At 35.3% G+C, this 22,547-nt stretch overlaps 1 protein-coding gene across 1 annotated transcript; it reads right to left on the bottom strand.

Annotated features, from left to right (window-relative positions):
- Positions 1–682: 682 nt before the first annotated feature.
- Positions 683–22,485, bottom strand: AP1AR (adaptor related protein complex 1 associated regulatory protein). The gene is made up of 10 exons (XM_081332943.1): positions 22,164–22,485; positions 17,482–17,530; positions 15,309–15,335; positions 14,057–14,082; positions 12,408–12,504; positions 10,985–11,083; positions 8,303–8,355; positions 7,867–7,940; positions 6,226–6,354; positions 683–3,537 (listed from the first exon to the last, which is right to left on the bottom strand). Exons 1-10 carry the CDS (start codon positions 22,241–22,243, stop codon positions 3,272–3,274), a joined length of 900 nt encoding a protein of 299 aa, XP_081189069.1. The 5' UTR covers positions 22,244–22,485; the 3' UTR covers positions 683–3,271.
- Positions 22,486–22,547: the final 62 nt, after the last annotated feature.

Genomic DNA, 22,547 nt, shown 5'->3' with positions numbered 1-22,547 from the left:
TGATGAACACAAGAGAAATATGTTTCTTTTTATAAATATCTTTAAGAAACATTTTGGCCAATGATGTGGTTAATACTTGGAAACCAATTTAATTTTTTAAAAAATATTTAAAGTCCTGAATTGGGGATTGCTTGAGTGGGCATTAAAGTCTGTAGATGAAGACTTCTTAAAAAGTGCAGTAATTTTAAAGACATAGATCTCAAAATCAAAAGATAATTGGACATCTATATAAAACAACCAGTAAAAGGCATCATAGAAAAGACAGTTCCTTGTTCTTCCTAAAACAAGTACAGGTAGTCCTCAGCTTACGACCACAACTGAGCACAACATTTCTGTTGCTAAGTGAGACATTTGTTAAGTGAATTTTGCTGAATTTTACAACCTTTCTTGCCAGTTATTAAGTGAATCATTGCACTTGTTAAGTTAGTAACACGGTTAAGTGAATCTGGCTTCCCCATTAAGTTTGCTTGTCAGAGGGTTGCTAAAGGGGATCACATGACCCCATGTCATAAATACGTGCCTATTGCCAAGGATCCAAATTTTGATCACATGACCATGAGATTGTAAGTGAAAAACTATCATAAATCACTTTTTCATTGATGTAACTTCAAACAGTCACTAAACAAACTATTGTAAGTTGAGGACTATATAATGGAACAATAAGACTCAAAAAATATAAGGCTAGTTATGAAGTGTAAAAAATTTATTCACAGCTTGATAAATCTAAACTTAAAGATTGGTAGCATAAACAAAAGTGACAGAAATCATGTTAAACCATATATAGGTCAAATGATGACCTTGGTATACATTACTTAAATTTTTACATATAAACATATAACTTTACTGTCGCTGACCTCTTTAAACCCATAACTCTGGAGATGTGAATAATGTAAACAATAAATATTCTGAATCTGGAATCATAACAACCATAATCTGTAAGTTAATCAAGCTATAAAAGAGTTAATGAATCAATGTGGCAATAATGTTTTTTACAGAGAAGCAAAGAGACAAATGCCAAGCACAAGCCTACCAAGTAGAATATATATAGTTATTAGTGTGCATTTTAGTGGTTTTAGAAACCACTACTGCCTTTGGTAGCAAAGGTACAGGAGATGTTCAGCAGATGGCAGCTCTGGTTAATTTTGTCAGTGCTTGGAACCCAATTAGTCAGATCTGAGTACTAGGGACAGTGATTCGTCAGTACCATAGCTATAGTCTAGAAGTGGAAAAAAGACACTGTCATGCAACTTCTATAGTGTTGCAAAAAAGAAAAGAAAAGAAAAAATAGTGGGTTTGGGAGAAAGTAACTTGGTTTTTTTTCCATATCCATGAACTTTTTTTTTGGTCAAACCTGACTTGAAAGAGACAAACTTTTTAAATAAAATAAATAATTTTCAGTATTGCAGTTTTGGTTTTCCTTTCCACTTGTAGCAGCAGCTGCTAGAAGGCATCATGTCTATATGTGTCTATGGTATTTCATTGTAAATGCTTTGCAAGAAAACTTTTGTTAGAAGTTTGTAAGTGCTTAGAGCATGACTGGTAGGACAAAATGAAATTCAACAACTCAAGGTAATGGAAGTAAATACTGCTGCTCCCTGATTTACAGTACTACATTGCTAAACTCTGAAAATGGTTATGAATTGTGAGGAAGACATGTCTGCTTTATCATACAAATGTAACCATCATTCCAAGGCAGATTTTGTCTCATCAGAAAAACAGCTTCATAAGAAGAGTTTTCTAATCCCAATGGTTAGAACCAATTAAGTACAGGAATTTGGGGGGGATTAAAGCGTACTGGTAATAAAAGTAACATTTTTGAATAACAGTATCATCACTCTATCCATGTTCAGAAGTTATTAAATCTGATAAACTGATTTTAATTAAATTACAACAGTGGAATGTTTCACATACCTCAGAAAGATTTGATTGTGCATTTGATGTGCATTTGCATTGATTCAGCCACAGAAAGTACTCATGCTTTCCATATTTTACAAATCAGAAGAGCACTCAGTTAACCATTAAACAATATTAATTTTACACAATTTAAAAATTAAGTAACTATATTAGAAGCATCTATAATTTTAATTTGGAAGAACAGTGGAACTTTAAAAAATGCAAATCTCTATTTTAGTATCCAATGTTTTTAAAGAAATAAAGATGTCTTCAATACTTCCAAATTTCTGTAGTTACATGGCTCATTACTGCCATGATTAATTTTACTTATAATGCTTTAGCACACATTTTAAATGTAAGACATTGTGCTTGAGATTTAATCTCAATAAAACACTAGGAGGAATAAAAACACATTCCAAAATTTATTTAATTTTCAAAACAAGTTGAACTGAATAATGTAAAACTGTTAGGGATGCTTTAGCTGAACATGTAGTTTGCTGTCACTATGTCCAGTCCTCAACATTTCCAGATAAATCTGGAAATTACTTGAAACATCAGAGAACTGGAATGCTTGGAACATTGGGCTATATGGATCAACGGACTGACTCAGTATAAGGCAGCATCCTATGTTTTTTTGAGAAGCCATAGCAGAATTCTTATTCCTAGTTTCATACTTCAAGTACAAAGGTGCTGATCAGATTTCCTGCTAAAATTATGCTAATGTAGGTACAGCAGTATTTTGGTACTCAAGTGCTTTATCGAATTTGGTGCTCAATGCATTTTGATGTGAAAATTTTGTCCTGGTACACATCATTTGGTACTCAATGCACAAGCTAGAATTTATTTGTGCTGGCTGATATTTTGACTCACTGTATTATTCCTTATGGGAAAAAATCGGTTTGGTACTCATCATCTTTGGTACTCATCGCACCTCCCAGAATCAATTAACGATGAGTACCGAGGTACCACTGTATTTAAAGAAAAAAAGAAAAAGACTGAAATAAAATAATCGATTAAAACATTAAGCCGTAACACTATATTTAATGCAGGCTGCTGTATGCTTAAACCTAAAAACAGACATAACAGAATCATTCAAGTATAAACATTTCAAAGATAGATGATAAAAATTGCACTTACAATTCAGAGAGCAAACCATATTAACAAACCATATTGTTTAATGGACATAAGGTAGCATAGATTCCTTTCCCCCCCCCCCCTAGAAATCTGGAGCTGAGTCACCAAGGCCAGTCACTGTGTCATTTCCTTATTATAAAAGGAGATTTTGCAGCAGCAGCAGTCATTAGAATATTGTGCACAATGCAGGTTTGTAGGTTTTCCAACTTCAACCATTCTGCTAGGCACCCAATGGCCAATTTCATTATCTCACTTGTTGATCAACACCAGAAGTTTTTTGGTCTGTTGCAGAAAGTTCTAAAACAGGATTTACAAATCCGGCATATTCTGAATTACCGTTATCATCCATTTCTGCACTAACAAAGTCATTCTCCCATTCCAAGCCAGTAGAATCATCAGATGTAGAAGTTGGGTTACTTCCAGTTTTCTTGCCATTAAATTTCAATGCTGCCCGGAGAATATCTTCTTCAGTTTTTGAACGTTCTCTCAAAGGGATCATTCTGTTTATACCTGCCATTTTAAAAAAAATGTTTTTAATAGAATTCTTGAATGATTTAAAAGTTTTCTTTCCACGGTTCTTAGGTTTCATGTAGATACATCCTGAATCAAATAACTACAATTTCTTTTGCAAAATGTCTAAGGTTGGGAGGCAAATCCATGTAGCAGCCAGGAAATGACACTTCAAACTTTTAGTGAATCAGCGTGGCATGAATGTTCACAGAACAGAATCCACTTCACCGATAGCCAAGTTTAGTGTGGTTTCAGAATTCAGCTTTAAAGCAAACTTTTGACAAAACATGTGATGAAGGAATATATTAAGAAAATCAATCAATTTTATTTACAGCCAAAAGGCCAAATGAGCAAGTCACAAACTCAATCTAAATTAATATACCGTGTTTCCCTGAAAGTAAGACCTACCCAGAAAATAAGCCTGTTTTAGGGTGAGGCGCATGCCTAAAAATCAAGCTAGGGTGGGGGTGGGAGCTGCCCCACACCCACTTACCAGGCCTCTCATGAATCAACACCTGCCTCTCCTTGCTGGCCCATTTCTTCTCCAGTGTCCCCTGCCCTGCATTTCTGGAAGGCCTCTGATGACAAAATGCAGGCCGGAGCTCCATTCTCAGCTGCAGAATGAAGATGCTACTTTGGCCGCAGAAGAAGTGGGCCGGCTGAGTGGGGCTGTTGGTGCTGCCTCAAGGTGAGTGGAAAAGACATGCCACAAAATAAGACCTGGTGCCACTTTTGGAGGCAAAATAAAAATAAGACCGGTCTTATTTTCTGGGAAACACAGTTTTAAGAAAATAAATAAACTCATAAATAGAGTAAACACTATGACAAAAAATAATCTTAGTCTTTTAAAATCCTACCTAGCTTATTTCTGCAGCTATTTTAGCTTATGAAAAAACATTTGAAAACTGTTTTCTAACATTAAAGAAATTATTTTTTAATTCTGACCAAAGTTTCAAAAGTGTACTTTCTCTTACCTTCCATGCATCAAATTTGTTCTTGTGTGATTACATATAAGCAATAGAAATATGCAGAACATTCTCTGTACTATTATATGTAGAATTATATATAAATAAATAGCCAGGCATTTATTTGCATGCTCTGTGAATCTAAGAATAAAGCAGCAACATACTGATTTTTCTAACAATATCTGTTTCAGTAGTAAAATTATTTTATGGTTGAGGAAAATTCATTTTTTTGCAATGCAGCAGGAGAATACTAGTAGTCCTCAGTTAACAAAAGTAATTGGGATCGGAACTTCCATTGATAAGCAATGTGGTCATGAAGCGCGACATCACACAACCACATTGCTTAGCTTCTGAGGCTTTCCAAAGCCTTGTGAGAATGGGGCATGCTATTCCACCACAGCACGAGCAGGAAGAAAGCCTGGCATGGCCACAGCTACCTCCCATAGGGCCAGATCAGGCATGTCTACTTAGCAGCAGAAGGAAGACAGATAAGGTCAGTTTGGTGCAGCAGGACCGGTGGAGAGCAGGGTGGCAAGGCCTTTGCACTATGGTGGCTAGCCTAGCATGGGGCTTGAGGCTTACTCCTAGGTACTGGCTACACTGAAATAGAAATCCAAAGACAATGATGGCCAGCTGAGACTGTTGAAGGTCCTGGGCCTCTATTCAACCTCAGCATTGCTGCCAAAAAGTGCCACAGGGAAGGGAGATAGGTGGTGGTGATGGGGTTGAAGGGACCCTGCAGTTCTAGGTATGGGCAAGCTGCCAAGCACCCGAAATTTCAGGGACTGGGTGCAGGTACCATTTGTTTAGGGCTGCTGTAACTCTGAATGGCTGCTGAACAAATAGCCATAACTTAGGGACTATCGACATAGCAAGTTTTTATATGTTCTGCTATTGTGGACTACTAAATATTTAAAAATATGGGGGAAGGTGCCCAAACACCTCCTATTTTGTTTTTAAGCATTATCTTTTCAATAAGATAATGCTTAGTTACATTTTTATATGCTTTGCTTTATCTTTATTTTTAAAGGCCTTTTAAAATTACATTTTGTATTAAAATGTATTCCCAAAGTATTTACCATTTGAATTATTTTGTATACCATGCCATGTCAAGAATGTTCTTTTGTCTGAATCTCTGAGTCCTAGGTTTTTCATATGTAAGGCTAATGTTGCATGATTTCTTGTACTAGGAGATTCATATTTGACTTGATGGTAGATAATTTGATCACAGAAACTATACAACATCAGAAAAGTTGCCAGGTAGTGAACATAAGGAGCAAGAATTGAGGGACTGAGCAGATTGTAATCAATGAATACAGAGAGACTGCAGACTGCCATTGATATGCTGGCCACTGCTATAAAGAATAGAACAACTAGGATAAAACTAGCAACTATCCCCAAAATACCTGTAGTTTTCAAGACCCATAGCACGTTCATCACAAGAGATTGGGAAACATAAATTTTATATGACTAAATTCAGGTATTTCAATACTAATATTACTTGTTTGTGCACATGCAAATATTCAGTCCAGTTTAAGATTACCTACTGCAATTTCTTCTTTGTTCATGCTTCCTTCAGAGGGATTGGAAACCTACACAGCTTATGAAATTTTAAAACAATAATGCAGTTCTGATTTTTAAAACTCAACAGTGTCCACTGTGTTGAATCAGTTTTGGATCACTTTAGATCAATTAAATAATTATTACAGGATAGAACACATACCTTCTTCATCTTCCCACTCTAAATCTAAGGAATTACTGTCATCATTTCCACTTGTAGATTTGGTTTTGGTCATTAAATCGCAACTGCTCTCTGTATTTGGTGTTAGAACAGTGGCATCTGATGAAAGTCCTGTAATAAAAAAATATTAAATATACTTGAAAAGAAGAGGAGGGGAATAGGAGGAAAAAGAACAGGAGAAATAATTCCTCATTTGCACACTGAAAAGTTCCCTACAAATTCCTTAGAAGTTATTTCAGAAAGTAATAGGATTTTTAGTAAAATCAATTAATTTACATTATTTTTCCATTTTTCAATTATTTCCATTTTTCAGTTATGATAAACAGGTAAATGAATGTTTTAGCAATATTAACATTTAGTAAACTAGTGGACTGGACTTCTTGAAAACAAAACTTGGTTCCACAGGTACTTCTGGTAAAGGAAAGCAATCTTTACTACCTAAAGCCATCTATAGTTTCCAAAAATTAACTATGGATATGTTGGGTGCAAAGAATCATGACCACATTTTATGTCCCAATTAAGCTGATGTATTACTCATACCTATAGTACTTAGCACTTAGACTTATATATCACTTCATAGTGCTTTACAGCACTCGCAAAGTGGTTTATAGAGTCAGTATATTGTCTCCCAACAGTCTGGGTTCTCATTTTACTAACCTCTGAAAGATGGAAGCCTGAATCAACCTTGAGTTGGTGGGGATTAAACTTCTAGCAAAGGCAGAGCCAGTCTGTAATACTGCATTCTAACCACTGTGTCACCATGGCTCAGAATCTAGTCAACTAATGGTCAGCGCAAAACTGGCGCTAGACAACAGTTAACGGAATTCAAGAGGAGGTTGGACTTGGACCACTCATGGGAATATGATGATTCCTCTCTTGATTCTGATCACAGGTTCTGCCTCTTGTTCTTCTATATCAGTGATGGCGAACCTTTTAGAGACTGAGTGCCCAAACCCCACTTATTTATCCAAAGTGCCAGGGCCGCATCAGCATTGTGGTGTCCTCGGGGGTGGGGTGTAAAATGCTTCCCCCTCCCTTTTCTTTCAGTCCGCCAATCAACAATGTTTGGTGATCTCTACTTGAGCTTGCTAGTTGGCCGCTTTGCCTCCTTTGTGCTAGGCATTGCTCCTGCTCCGGAAGGTGGTGGTGGCCTGATGGACCTGCTGCTGGTGGCAGCACGCGTGCCAACAGAGAGGGCTCTGCCGCCTCTGGCATGCGTGCCATAGGTTCGCCACCACTGTTCTATATCATGGAGCAAGTGATCTTCTTGGAGAGGATATAGGAACTACAGCAAATCTGCAAACATCTCTTTCCAACATTTCTTCTTTGTCAAACAAACCTTCCTAAATAAGAACTTCTGTCTTTCACTGCTTGTTTCGAAAAGAAATTGAATGGTTGTAATTCGTAATCATATTTTATGACTCATATGACATCATAGAATATTTTATGCTCACTGACATGTGGGTAAAATAGCAAATTTGTTTGTAATTTGCTATTTTTACCCACGTCAGTGAGCATAAAATATTCTATGATGTCTTACATGAGTCATAAAATATGATTATGAATTACAACCATTCAGTGAGCATAAAATATTCTATGATGTCTTATATATTGGAAACTTACTACTAGTGCGGAAAGCTTCATATGGCGATTTTACATTTCTCAAATAAGAATCCAAGTCTTCTTCTACCATGGAACTGTAAAAAGAAGTTATAACAAGTTGGCCAAGTTCAGAGAAATATTTTGGAAATGAAAACAAGTCTACTATGCTGACAAAATTTATTAACTTTGTTTTAATTTTAAGAAAAGCTTGCTGCATAATTGGCTGCCAAAATTCATTTATGGATGATCATAAGTAGAACTGAAAACCTTATCTAGTACAACTGGGTTTCTGAAAAAAATAGGATTAGCTTTTGCATTAATGCTAGCAGACTGGCCTTTTTTCATATATCTTCTTTTAAACATGTACGGTATAAAATTCTACTATTTGAAATTCAAATTTTAAATATTTTCTGACTGTACAGATTTAAAATTCCTCAACTTTAGTTGTTCCTCTTACCTTTGGGCATCTCCATGATTTGCTTTCTGAATTATTCTCTGCAACGTTTGTTGCTAACAAAAATAAGAAAAACAAGAAACAGCCACTTAAGTGATAAGATCCTCCAAGAGCATAAGTAGTATTATCATTATCCTAAGTAGCATATTACTTTCTAGGGTCAGTATTCAACAAAATAACATATATGTTCCTTTGTTCTCCATGTCTGATATATTGTTTCTCATTAACACTGGAATGTATTTATGTTATGTGAATAAAATAACATAGACTGCCAGAAATTATCAAATCAGACAATTCAAGTATGAGGATGAGTTAAAAATATCCATTATGTAATTTTGCTTGTAAATGAACAAAAATAATTTTTGTGACATCTCTGAGAATTCTATCTTGTAACAAATTAGGAATTAGAGAATATAATCCAAGATATAATCCTGATACTGAGATCATAGGACAACTCATTCTTGAAAAGGTAATGTTATATGGGAAAGGAAAAATAAATACCTGTTTTTGAAAGTGTAGAAAAAAGTATATTAAGACATTTCCTTTTGCTGAAAAAAATGCATTTGGGCATTTAAACACATTTCTCTAAATGAGTAATATGTAAAAGCAGCTTAGTATGTGGAACTGTTGTAGCAAGTTCTCATCTAATTCACTCTATGGACTGGGCTGTTAATATCTTCACTAAAGGAGCCTTTGAAACAATGGCATCTCTCACTTTTTTCTATATAAAGAGCACCATCCAACAAACTGTTTCAGATACTTGAGCACAGTATGTTTTTTTACACAGACGTGCACCCTCCATTGTTACTTATTCTATAGTCTTTCACATAGCAAATATAGAATTTCAGTCTTCATTTTTTGAGCATTAGCCTGCATGCTACTATTTCTATGACCTTAATGTGTTTTTGGTGTCTGAAATAAGTGATATAAAAACAGGCAAAATATATTATTTATTTGATAATATATTTATTTATTTAGACAATTTATATAGCTGCTCGCTCACTCTGTGACTCTGGGCAGCTTACAATCCGCAGGCCCGTTGGCAAAACCAGGTATTCAGGGCCTTGTGAAAGAGTGTCAAAGGGGAGGCCAGTCTAATGTCTGCAGGGATGATGTTCCAAAAGAAGGAACCGTTACAGGGTAGGCCCTTCTTGTGGGTCCCACAAGCTGTACCTCTTTAGGAGAAGGGACCAGCAACATTCCCTGCCTGCCTGCTCCTGTGGCTTGGGTGGATATAACTGAAGAAACAGTCCTTCAGATAACCTGGTCCCAAACCACGTAGGTCTTTAAAAGTGATAACCAGCACCTTGAATTGCATCTGGAAGCAAATAGGTAGCTAATGCAGCTCCCGCAAAAGAGGTGACACATGTGCACACCTGGGTCTGCACAAAATCATTAAGACCACTGCATTTTGAACCAGTTGAAGCTTTCAGATGCTTTTCAAGGGCAGCCCCACATTATATTCTTACACGGGCCTGGTGTTCCACTCACCTTTGATTTGGAGTCCTTTTCAATAAACAAACAAACAAACAAATAAACCCCCAGATTTGTTGAACCTGGGCAAACAATAAAGACTTCTAACAATGATCTCTCTTCTGATATACCTGGCTTTAGAGGAAAATTCCTAATTTATTAATTTCTTGTAGCTATCAATTCATTTATTAAACTGCCTTATAGGAGTTTTAAAATCAGCTAAACTGGTTTATGTTCCTGCTTTGTAGGAGAGTTAAATAATATTAGTCTTACAAGTAATCAGTTAGTGAATCAGAAAGGTTGAGCAAAAAAAATACTAGTAAAAACAAAAGAATCAAAGTTAAAAATTGTTTAAGAATCAAAACTAATATTTATTTATAGATGATTGTAATGACAATGATTTTATTCATATTCCAAACTGAAGAACATACATGGTTATTCCCTACAACACTCTGAGACAAATATAGTTAAAATATATTAATATTTGAGCCAGTTCTCAGTAAATTTCATAACTAATTGGATCTCATTCTATGTGTCCTATAATATGAAATGTCAATGACTATTTCCTGATGGTTTTCAGATTTATTTTATGGATATATTATATTTCCTTCCTTGCTTTCAATAATTTCCCTCTGCAACCTTAATATTCAAGTTTTTACCTTTCTTTTGGCAATGGGCCCTCTTGTTGCCAGTCAACAATTTTGAATAAGCCCATATATATCATATTTTTATACTAAGCTGTTAATGCAGAATTAAACATTTCATCTTATTTTTGTGAATTAAGAGTCTATATATAAATTCTACAGAAGAGCTTTGTGTGCAAATATAGATACTGAAATATTATGATTTATCCACAAATTAAAGCCAATAAATGCTGGAATTTAAAATAGGAAGAAAGCAAGGATCTTTGCATACATGTTATATTACACAAACCATGAACAGGACTCCTTTGTCTGTTCAGCAATTCTTATTGGCCAAAAGTAAAAACTGCAAATCAGAGAACATTAGCAACTTGTTAACATGGTATGAACTATAATTGTAAAAACAAAATGGCTTAGCATTCTAAGCCCATATCTAGTGAGAGATTAGAAAAAAAAAATAGAAACTGTTTCAAATCAGTGTTGATGTTGGATGTTGTTTAAAAAAGCACATGAATCTAAGAGGAAGATGTAAACACTCTAATACATATATTTTGGGGTATTTTCCCCTCACCTCCAAGAACTTTCTTTGCTTTGCTGCCCTGGCTCTTTCACGCTGCACAGCATATAAAGTCTCCTCTTCTATTCTTAACTTCTCCTCTTGTATGGCTAACTGTATATGAACAAAATAATAATGGTTAACAAAAGAAAACCTAGCTATCTCTCCTATGAAAGTAAGTGCACGAAATTTAAAGTAAAGGTACTTATAAAGAATCTGAACATAAAATATACTGAGATTTTAAAATATTTCCATATTTAACACAACTTTTAATTGTACTATGCATGCTATTTTAAAATTCTGTTAATTTTTTTTAGTTTAGTTAGTAATGTCATTTTCTATTACACTTTTTATATGAGCTGTGAGGTAGACGTTTAAAGCATTTAAAGTTAATGGTATTAACATATGTAAGATAAAGGAGAAGACCAAAAATAGCCCTTGAATACTGATAGAGAATGAAGTAATAATTACTCCCATTCTAAAACTAACATTGATTTGAGCCTGTATTCAGGCAGCAACAATCATTTATCCATGAAGCAAACAACAGTTGCTTGGTCTAAATTGAAATGGTTGCTCTGACCTTAGGCAACTATTTTCAAATTTGAGTGCCTTCATATGCATGATATCAACTGAAAGCAGAGTTATTTACTGTTGGAGTTACCTATTTAGACATGTTTTATGCTATCTACATTCATAGATGTAGTGTTCTAACTGCAATATATGGGAAGAAATTTCACCAGATTAAATTACACCGCATGTATCACAAGACAAATAGTGAGAAACATTTTTGTTACACAATACATTTTCAGTACTTCAACTACTCAAAGGACACATTTTTGCATTATTCCTTGTGTTTATAGTGATTACTGTAAAGCAGAATAGTAGCAAGGGGTCTCCTGTTAAATTTGTTTTCCCATGCCAAGCAGTTTTATAATAAAGGATGTTCAAGTGATTATTGGTCTTATTTCTAACTTTCAGAGTGATACTGAAATGAACATCTACAAACTTTTTCACGGTGGCATATGCTGTTACCATGCTCTCCTGTTTTCTTAATATATTTCTAAATTATTCATTAACTAAAAAATTCCTGGATACATTATAGTACCTTAAAGCAAACAAAGTAGCAATACTCAATAAAGTATTTGATAAAAATAAAATTTGATAGGAAGTTAGCTGAAAATAACAACAAAAATTTTACAGAATGGGAAAATAATATTAAGCTGAGTATCTGATATATCTCCCTAGGAACATAGCTGCACAACTTTTCTAATGTTACTCTTCACAGAAAAATATACATTGCTGCTATTTGAACATGCTACCTGATTTAGACAATTATTCCAGACTCCATAAGCACCAACTGTAAAGCTGGGTCCAAAGTTTGAAGCTTTCAATGCCATCAAGTATAAATTATTTGTTCATCAACAGTTACTATGCTTACATCTGATTGAAGCTTGTCATCTAAAGTTCTCTGTTTTTCAGCAATGGAATTATATTGCCTTTCTCGAAGAGCAGAAATTTCTTCTTCTGTCAGAGGTCTGAAGAAAAAGAAGAAAGAATGCCATGCCTGTCATTCTACTCTCTTTAGAGCAGGAAAGTCAGTTTCAACATTTAAGAATTAGAATGATAAGAAATTGTTGGCATACAAATATGTACTGAGGCATATTTTCTGAGCACAGAGACAAGTAGTCATTATAGGAGCCATGATGGTGAAGTGGTTACAATGCAGTATTGCATGCTAATTCTGCTGACTGCCAGAAGTTCGATTCTTACAGGCTCAAGGTTGACTCAGTCTTCTATCCTTCTGAGGTAGGTAAAATGAGGACCCAAATTGTTGGGGGGAATGTGCTGACTCTGTAAACTGCTTAGAGAGGTCTGTGAAGAACTGTCAAGCAGTATATAAATCTAAGTGATATTGCTATTGCTGCATTAAAAAACCCCCAACAATCCAATAGAGAAGTGAAGTTTTGCATCTATTTTTGTGTATATTTCAGTTTTACATCTTATTACTCAAATTATACTGAAACAGAGGCTTTACAAAGAGTTAGTATTTTAATATTTTAGAAAGCATATAGTATACAACTGATTTTATACAGTGCAATTCCTTTTTATGTTTTTTTTACTAAATTTACTGTGATCCATGTTCTTTTATCCAGTTCACCACCCTCTCCACTGTGGGACTCTAAATAAAAATATTTTAACAGAGGGCTGAGCAATCACATTAACTCATCCAATGAGAGGAATTCACCACAAACCAAAATGGAGTGTTTTGGATTGGATCATGTGCAGCACCACAAATCACTATCTGTTCTGGACAATATGCATAAGCCAACTTCAGAATGTTTGGATCAGTCTTGTTGAGGAAAAAACATGTTTCAACAGAAAGGTGTCACAGCTGAATTGCTCCATGCTGCACATCTGTATTCACCATCTTCCTTAGTTATTAGTTCCACAATTGTATTTAACTTCTTGTTAGCAAGTTTTTCCAAACACTCAATGGGAATCAATCTCCTTTTGACAAGAGAAAACACACAATGTTTTCCACCTCTTCATGCAAATCATTAATGAATATGTTGGAGAACATTAAGACAAGGACCAAATGCTATGAAACCTTACTGTATACCTCAGTCCACTTAGATTAGTTGCTGATTAATGTTCTTATCAAACAACTCACTAGGTTAATCTAGTTTTCTGAAATCCAATGTATGCATTTCACACTTAGCTTTAGTTTATGTTAATTTCAAGAATTCCACGATTAGACATTTTCTCTTGAAGTCAGCAAGTCTTCCCTATTAGTCAGAGATAACCATTTTATGTTTTTCTGCAAACCTGTGAAGAATAAACTTTCTAGGATCATAAGTAGCAGAATTTGTCTTACAAATGATATTCCAGTGATTAAAAATAACTTTCTATGAAATATATTTTCTTAAAAGAACAACACTACAATCAAATAAGTATTTTAGATTTCAAAAATGTCAACTTGCTGAAATGAATTAAGTTGAAAAAGTAGATGATTAAAAAGAATGAAGCAAGGAGCATATATAAGAGAGAGAAAGGAAAGCAAATCAATTCATAAATATAAACTCATACCTTTGGTTGCTTCCTGGACTTTCACCCTGTTTAAAAAAAATGCTTTTTAAAAATGAACCTAAATATCAAGTTATTTTCAAAATAGATCTGAAATATATGATTTTAAACCTCCAATCTTTTAAAATATTAAATCAATATAAAACTTTGTCAAATTAAAATATTTAGAAAAAGACCTATTGATATATTTTCAGTCTATAATATCTAAATCCTTCTTTTATTCTCCCCTGAACTGGAATTGCAACTGTCTGAATTTTAAATCAAATCGAACAGCAAGTCTAAGGAATGTAGATTTCAAAGCAAATATCATTTTTAATGGGATTATCAGTTGATCAATAGATATATTATTTTTATCATCTTCAGATTATATCTTAAGACTCAGAATTGTTTTGCCTCTTAGGGTTACACTAAATGTCACAGAAGCAAATCTGTTTAATCATAGGACTGTGGTTTCTCATGATTAGTGAGAAACTGGACATTCACATTTCACTCATGTCTTCTCATCTATAAGGATAGCTGTTAGGGTTTCTTAGAGGAGCACAAGATCATAAACAAGCTGTGAAGTTTATCTTCCTTTACTAAATAAGAGGATTTATTATTATTTAAAAAATAAAGATCTGCTTTACAAAGAAAATCTTGGATGCAATGCCAAATTCTTATATCTATATTGAATATATTATACATGTATCTATGATAAATTTATATTAAGGGTGCTTACAAAATTTTCCTTCAAAGTATGTCAGAGGCATGTTCAGCAAGCAAATGGGAAAAAGCCCATATAAAAGGCTTCTAAAATTGAATCCTTTCCTAGTATCTATACAGTATTTATATACAAGGAGGTGTGTAAAAGGATTGGATCTTCATTAGCATCTCTTTGGAAAAGCCAACACTATTATTTTCCCTGATCCAAGAGCTAAGTTTCTCACAAAGGATTCTTTATTACATAACAATATGAACATTATATAATTTGTCTAAAAAGAACATAATTTACCGGTAAATAACACAGAATTATGATTATTCTTAAAGCATGGAGTATAACATTTTCCCATCATTCTACCCTAATGCCAGAAACTAAAGGTAGTGGTGCAATTCATAAAATTAATTCTAGGAATTAAATAAATCTTAAGTGCCACCTCTTCTAAATAGTTTTCCAATTCATTACATTTTTAGTTGCTCTAATTTCAAATATCTTATAATCTAATTTGCATATATAATACATCTACTGAACTTAATAAAGTCAGTATGAAGAACTTACTTCATCACTTTCCACTAGGTTCTCAAACTGAAAATAGATACAATAGTTCAATTAATCAAGTGTTTATTGAAATACCAAATACATAGCTACTTCAGACAAAATAAGTGTCATGTGTAGTAAAGCTTAGCAGCTATTTTATAAAAACTGTAAATTATCATTTTAAATCCGTGCATAGTACAAATATATAATTTTGTTAATATATAACCTCCAAATATATTAGATATAGTTGTAAACAATATTGTAGAAAAATGTATTGCTCAGTTTTCCCTTTAAATAAATAAAAATCTGACCATGGATTACTATTGGTTTTAGGAATATATGAATTTATTCCACTCTGTATACAGACCATAAATTATATCAAACAGTTTTCATTTGCTTCATTTAATAAGGCTAATCTAGAATCCAGGACAACATTTTGCTTATTTATTTTCCTTATCTGAATACAAATTATTTGAATTTTTATATAAGACCACCACATATTGTATGTAAATATAATCTAATTTAGATACAGCTTTGCAAAAACCTTGGGCGTATCTCTGGTTCTACTGAACACAATTTCCTTAAGGTTAGAGACTATTTATGTAGCAACTACAATTAATGTCTCCTAATTTTAGCTGATAATGGTTTAAATTTGATTTTGCCCGTACAGAAGTTTAAAAACAGTTTAGAAACTTGATTTAAATATTTTAAACTGTCTTCAATTACTATAAAGTACCTATAGATCCTTTGATCAAATCTCATTAAATTAGAAATGCAAGTCTTTTTTTTCTGATTGGTTTGGGGATAAAGTGTTATGAAACCCAAAAAAGGGTTTCAAGTTTTATCTTTTTTGGACAGTTATAAAACAGTAATAGAATATAATATTTAAATGAAATTTATATCTGAAAATATTCTGATGTTATAAATATAAATATTCAATCTTATTGCATACTGTATCATCATAAACTGTGAATATTTATTCCTTATTTGCATTGCTGTACATAATTTTAGTCTCATGCCTTTCCCCCATGTGTACAGTTATTTATTAATCTTTTGCCACAATAACTACTTTATAAATAGCCAAATGAAGGCACTGAAATAAAAAAATAAACAGAAATATAAACAGAAATAAAAAATAAACAGTTTAGGGATTTTGATTAGCTTCCCTAAACAAGATAGATTTAATGATTTCCATAAATTAACCTTTGAATAATATTCTTAATATATCCAATAAGTGTAATTTTTAAGAACCTTTTTAACATTTTAGATATGATTACCTTCAAATAACTGAGGTATTTTATTTTAATTTTGTGCCTCATAAGCTCTGTAATATATTTGTAATTGTTTTTCTATATTAAGATAAACTGTTGTCAATTTAGTAAGATTCATATGTATACCTGTCAAATCACCAAAGTTCTTAAGAAGATTAATTTTGAAACGGGCTAAGACTGGAATTAACAAAAACTAGATGGTCTTCAAACAAATTAACTTTCAAATGAATTATTTTAAACAGTATTCTTTTAGTATTCTTTGGAGTATTCTCTAATTTCTACAGCAATTTAATTTCTAGGAAAAGCAAAAATATTGGTGAGAGAAGTTTTATCTGCTTAGCAGCCGTTTACAATCACATACATGCAAACTGATCTTTTGATGTTTTAAAGTCTTCTGGTAACTGAAAACCACAGATTTTCTTCTGCCATTTCTTAGCTTTTTTGATGTTTGACTTTTGCAATTTTGGGAAACTATATGAACTAATTCCTAGGGCAATCCTAGGAAAACACTATGTCAGGAAAGGGTACCAAAACCAGCAAAACAGGACAGAAATGTTAAGGAACCAGAGAGCTCAAAGAAGCTGGTAATTTGCCACCGCTTTCCATCCCTTTTGCCCAGTCACATAATGGAACATACCCAGTTCATAGTTGCATGAATGTTATTACATTTATGTTATCCCAAGATTACAGTATTTTATGTTTTCTTTGCATTTTAATGAACATAAACCGTAGCATACAGTGGTTTTAATTAGATTGTCATTCTTAAGAACAGATTGTTCCAAATTGATGTGATTGAAATTAGCAACAAATAATTTTAACTGCTCAAATTTATTTATTGCATAATGTTTCAGCCAGCAAATTTGCAATAAAAAACATACTAGTTTCATAATATGACTATAGTGGTACTTAAAATCTTTACTTACCTCTATAGTGAAATGTTCTCCTGTTGAGCATGTTCTGAAGTACTTTGATCTAGAATATAAACCAACAGTATCATAGCAGAATTACTGCTATATTTCAAGTCATCAGAATAATTTTTCCCTCATTAGAATTTGTTTAATAACCCTCCCATGTATAATATTGTATACTGTATTTTTTGTCATGAGAAGCCTGCACATGGTTACGTGCCCTTTTTCACACAACCTCGGAAATACTCTTTTAATAAAAGCTTGATCACAGTCTTGGGTATATTTAGCAAAGAAGGGCATGAAATTAGAACTTATGATTCCTAAATCAAAAGTTGCTGACATTAGGGTTTGGAAGTACTATGTACCGTCCTAAACATATTGAGTTTACATATCACAGACCATGATTGTTTAGATATGATTTTCTGAATAAATTATGATTTATTACATTAATACAAAACCAATTGGACCTTTTGATGGTGTAAAGCAATGGGTGAGCCAAACAACCATATACAAGCCTTATTTGGAAACAATATTTATCTGAATAATTGAAAAGAATCACCTAGCTTTGCTATATTCCAATACTGTAATTTCTGCCAGCATATATTAGCAAGATTGAATCTCCTTTCCTATCTTTCCAGAAGTAAAGAACTAGGAATGGTCAGTCTATTTTGCAGAAAATTAATTTATCCATCTAGCATTCTAATTGCCATGTTCTCAAGTGAATAAGTAATGTTGCATTGACCCTGTAAAAATAAGTGGTTGGCACATGCATTGAACACAGCTAGATTCCAATGTGTGTTCTACACATCACTGTTATTATTTATATATTCTGGATATATTCAAGATTATACTATGGAAGAAATTATTAAAGACAGCAAAGTCTGTCTTTAACTTATATCGTATGTAAAAAATACGTTTCAGCTATGAAAAGGGGGAGTACTTTTTACACCCTACTCCTTCCTGGAAAAAACTGACCAACTGGAACATGTAGTGACATGGAGGGTGAATTGAAAAAAATCCACTCTTCTTCCAGAGGAACCTCTACTGGGAGCCCTGGTGGCGCAGTGGTCAGAATGCAATATTGCAGGGTAACTCTGACCACAGCTAGGAGTTTGATCCTGACGGGCTCAAGGTTGACTTAGCTTTCCATCCTTCTGAGGTCGGTAAAATGAAGACCCAGACTGTTTTTAAACAAAGTGCATGATGCCTATTACTTTCTACAAAATAAAGGAGCATTATAAATTTAGTTATTCTCCAGATAGGATAATAAAAGTAATCCCAAAGCTCTTATTATATTTATTCCCATAAGCACTTAAAGAATAATGTTGTGATTCCTCTTGGGGTGAAATGAAAGTTGACAATGAAGATGCTGAAATTACACATGCTTGAATTTCTAATTACACCTGCAGCACAAAGAAGGCTTCTTTACAACAAACAATTTAAGCCAAAGGCAGCTATAATAAGCCATAATTATGTTAAAATAAAATACATGTCATATCATACAAACAAGATGTGTTATGAAATCCGATGCATTTCCTTGTGGACATCATGGTATACATGTTGTCATTTATTCCCTTGAAGATATCTATAATTATCTTGAGAAACTACTTCAAACTTTACATCTTCAAAATAAACAGCAAAGTGAGATTTGTTTTTTGTTGCATTAATCATGAAATATGTAGAGTTCCAGTTTCAAAAGAAACTTGTGAACCTTTTTGGCACTAGAAAAATTAATCCTCAGCTTTGGAAAACAAAAAGATCCTGAGCGCAATAGACAATCAAAGAACGGTATTTACCGGTATATATATATTTAAACTATCAGATTTGTTGTTTTATATTTCTCACAGCTTCCAGATTCCTAAGGGTACATTTTAGTTTAGATTAATATAAAAATATTGAATATTTAGGCATAAATGATCCTATGTTACTGCAAAATTGATGATGCAATCGTTTGGCCTAGTATAAATAATCTATTCATCCCAGCTTCATAATGGAAGGTATCTATTAAACCCATGAATCCAATCACTTGCTCAGTGCTAGAATCCAAATTAAAATATTTTGATAAGTGGATGCCTTTAAACATATTAGTGAAAGGAGAGACAGTTCTTCTGTGTAACTTGTTCCATTGCCAAATTGTCTCAAATTTGTAAGTCTTTTTTCTACCACTCAAGAATCTATCTTCCTGAAATTTGTCTATATTTTTTAGTGTTCTGTTACCTGGAACCAAATAAACAGTCCTTAATGTTCTATGTGAAATCTTTTGAGATATTTTAAGAGAACTAGTGTTAAAGCATCAGGCTAGAAAATGGAGATTGATGATTTTGAGCCAGTCACTTTCAGTCACTCCTAGAAAGAAGGCAATGGTAAACCACTTCCAAAAAATTGCCAAGAAAACCACACAGTCTCATCCAGGCGATCACAATGAGTCAAGATTGACTTAAAAGCACTAAAATAATAATACCGGTAATAATAAATCAATCTCTCTACTGGCTATAAATATTCCAGTGCTCTTCTCCTTTAATGTATTTCGATGCATTATGGCAGCAGATAAATGTAACCTATATACAGAGATATAGTAAACTGAAATACTGTTTAATGAGACTATATAGTACACAATACAGATGGAGATTGCCTTCAGGAAGAAGAGCCAGTCGATCCACCCATCTGCCTCCCTATAAAGTACTGAGGCTACATGGCGCCATTCCAGAAGCAAGCTCCATTTTGGAGTGGCCACAATTGACTGTGGCTGTTCCCAAAATGGCACCCACTTTCAGGACAGCACCATGTGTCTTCTGTTTAGGAAGGCTGCACAGTAGGACAGCTTCAAGAAGGGTTGATATGCCCTCGGTTTCCCTATAGAGTATGGACTGGCTGATTCCCAAAGGAGATCTACAGAAAATGTAAGTGGACTAAGCTGGGCTGAAGGTCTGGGGAGGAGTGTGTGGGACCCAGTGGGGTGGGAAGTGAAGCATAGGATACCTCACAGGGTGGGAGACACTCTGGGAAGCCATGTGTGAATTTGGGAGGTGCTGAAATGTAGGCTTGGGTATGTGATAGGACTGCCAGGGCCTTTCCCAACGGGAATCCTTCCGTGCTCTGCTCAATGACCCATGCAGTGACTTAAAGGGTGAGCAGGGATTGCAGTCATTAAGCAAAACAAGCACATGGGCACCTTGCTGGATGATCACCACAACTTATGACCACTAAGTCAAGAATTACCAGAACTACTGTACCTATATTAATATAGAGAGGTTAAAAGGGGGAATTAAATTCCTAGAGCAGAGGTGTCAAACTACTGGCCGAAACCATGCCCATCCCATTGCTGCCAATGGAAAAAAAGTTGAGATAGTCGTGACACATCACGTGATGTTGTGAGTTTGACACCACTGTCCTAGAGGCTAGGTTCATCGATGGTTACTAGCTAGATACCTGGTAATGCCTCCTTAAGTAAGACCAGCTGCCTGCAATTAGTGCAGGTTCGCATCCCACCAGGCTCAAGGTTGACTCAGCCTTCCATCCTTCTGAGGTAGGTAAAATGAGGACCCAGATTGTTGGGGACAATTAAGCTGACTTTGTAATAATGCCGCTTGGGGTGTGTGTGAAAGCCCTAATAAGCAGGCATATACATAGAATGAAGGCTACTGCTAAGCTTGTAAGCCGCCCTGAGTCTTCGGAGAAGGGCGGGATATAAATGGAATTAAAATAAAAAAAAATACTCCACACACAGAGGCAGATATAATTATTTCATCAGTTTTCAAAAAATCTTAGACAAAACAATGGAGGTTTTTTTTGTCTGCCCATGAATTATGAGGTTTTTTATGACCAAGCAAACAAATCTAAAGTGAAAGTAAGTTGGGAGGCTGAAGTCAACCTAAACTGTATGGTTAAAAAAAGTTAATAGCAATTGCCAACAGGGCTATATAGTCTTAATTATTGTCTTTTTATCCGTAGGAGGCTATGAAAATATGGAAATATAACGTGCTCATCAAAACAAAACTGTTTATACTTCCCCACTCCTTTTTTCTCAACCTCGGTATCGCCAAATAACACTGCAGCAGGGGCAAATGGGAAATGCTGCCACACTATTCATCATTTGTTCACTCTGAACACAATGAAGCACATTACTTAAATTGGCCTGTAAGTACAGCAAATGAGACCAAAATCGTTTATTCACCCTACGCCATCAGACTTTATTAAAAAAAAAAACAACCACGTGCAAGTCACGAGAAACCCAGTACACCACTGGATGACATAATTTTGCTAAGACAACCGTCACCGCCAACCGTTTTAGCCAGGGTGAGCTGATGGCCGCCCGTCTCTGGGGGACCTTCGAACCGCACGTGGCTGGCAACCCATCGCTGCTCCACCAGGCTGAAAGGTCACTTAATTCTACGCCGCAGAGGCCAACCTGATACCTTGGGAAAAGGCCCACAGGCCTGGCTTGAAGACCAGCGCCTTCAGACACGCCTGCCCCGCTGTTAACTAGGATTCAGATACACTGCCTGTGAATAGGGAGGCTTTATTCAACCCTCCCGGTTAACCAAGCGCGGATCGAGTTTCCAGCCGAATCCCCCTCTTCCAAGGCACCGGAGGCAAAGCTCCACACGCGGGGAAGCTCTGCCTTTCAAGTCACAGGCCGGCCTGTCCTAAATTCCCCCGGAAAGGCGGAATCGAAGTCAAACCGGCCCAGCGCTTACCCTCCTCCTCGCTGGAGGCGTCCCGCTTCCCGTCTCGGGAAGACCCAGCAACACCACTGCGCCGCCCAGCTGTTGCCCATGGCATGCTGAGAGTTGCGGCCGGGGGCGCTCGGTCACCCACCAACGTAGCGCCGGAATCGGTTACCACTGTCCCTCGGCGGCCGCGAGCGGAAGAAAGAGATGGCGGGGCAACAGCTGGGACGGCTACAGCTCTCGTGCATGGGCACGGGAGGAGAGGGACGCCCGACGGTCAGCCGTTACGGCGCGGCCGAGGAAAGCAGCGAGTCCGCTCCTTCCCCCGCCTCATTGCCCCCCTCACGTTGTGACGGCGAGCTCGGCAGTCGCGTGCAGCCGTCAGCCACGCCCTCGCCTCATTCATCGCCC

The sequence above is a fragment of the Vipera berus genome, assembly GCF_964194415.1.
Source record: "Vipera berus genome assembly, chromosome: 7".
NCBI classification, from domain to species: domain Eukaryota; kingdom Metazoa; phylum Chordata; class Lepidosauria; order Squamata; family Viperidae; genus Vipera; species Vipera berus.
Note: the sequence above shows the minus strand (reverse complement) of the source record. Positions and strands in the feature narration are given on the sequence as shown.

Bases quoted from the DNA above. Each gene is read 5' to 3' on its own strand.
- AP1AR (XM_081332943.1), bottom strand. From the start codon at position 22,243: ATGGGCAACAGCTGGGCGGCGCAGTGGTGTTGCTGGGTCTTCCCGAGA. The intron at 11,084-12,407 runs GTAAGCATAGTA...GTTCATATACAG, and splicing joins ATGACAAGCTTCAATCAGAT to TTAGCCATACAAGAGGAGAA. The intron at 6,355-7,866 runs GTAAGTTTCCAA...TTTTTATTACAG, and splicing joins TGAAGCTTTCCGCACTAGTA to GACTTTCATCAGATGCCACT.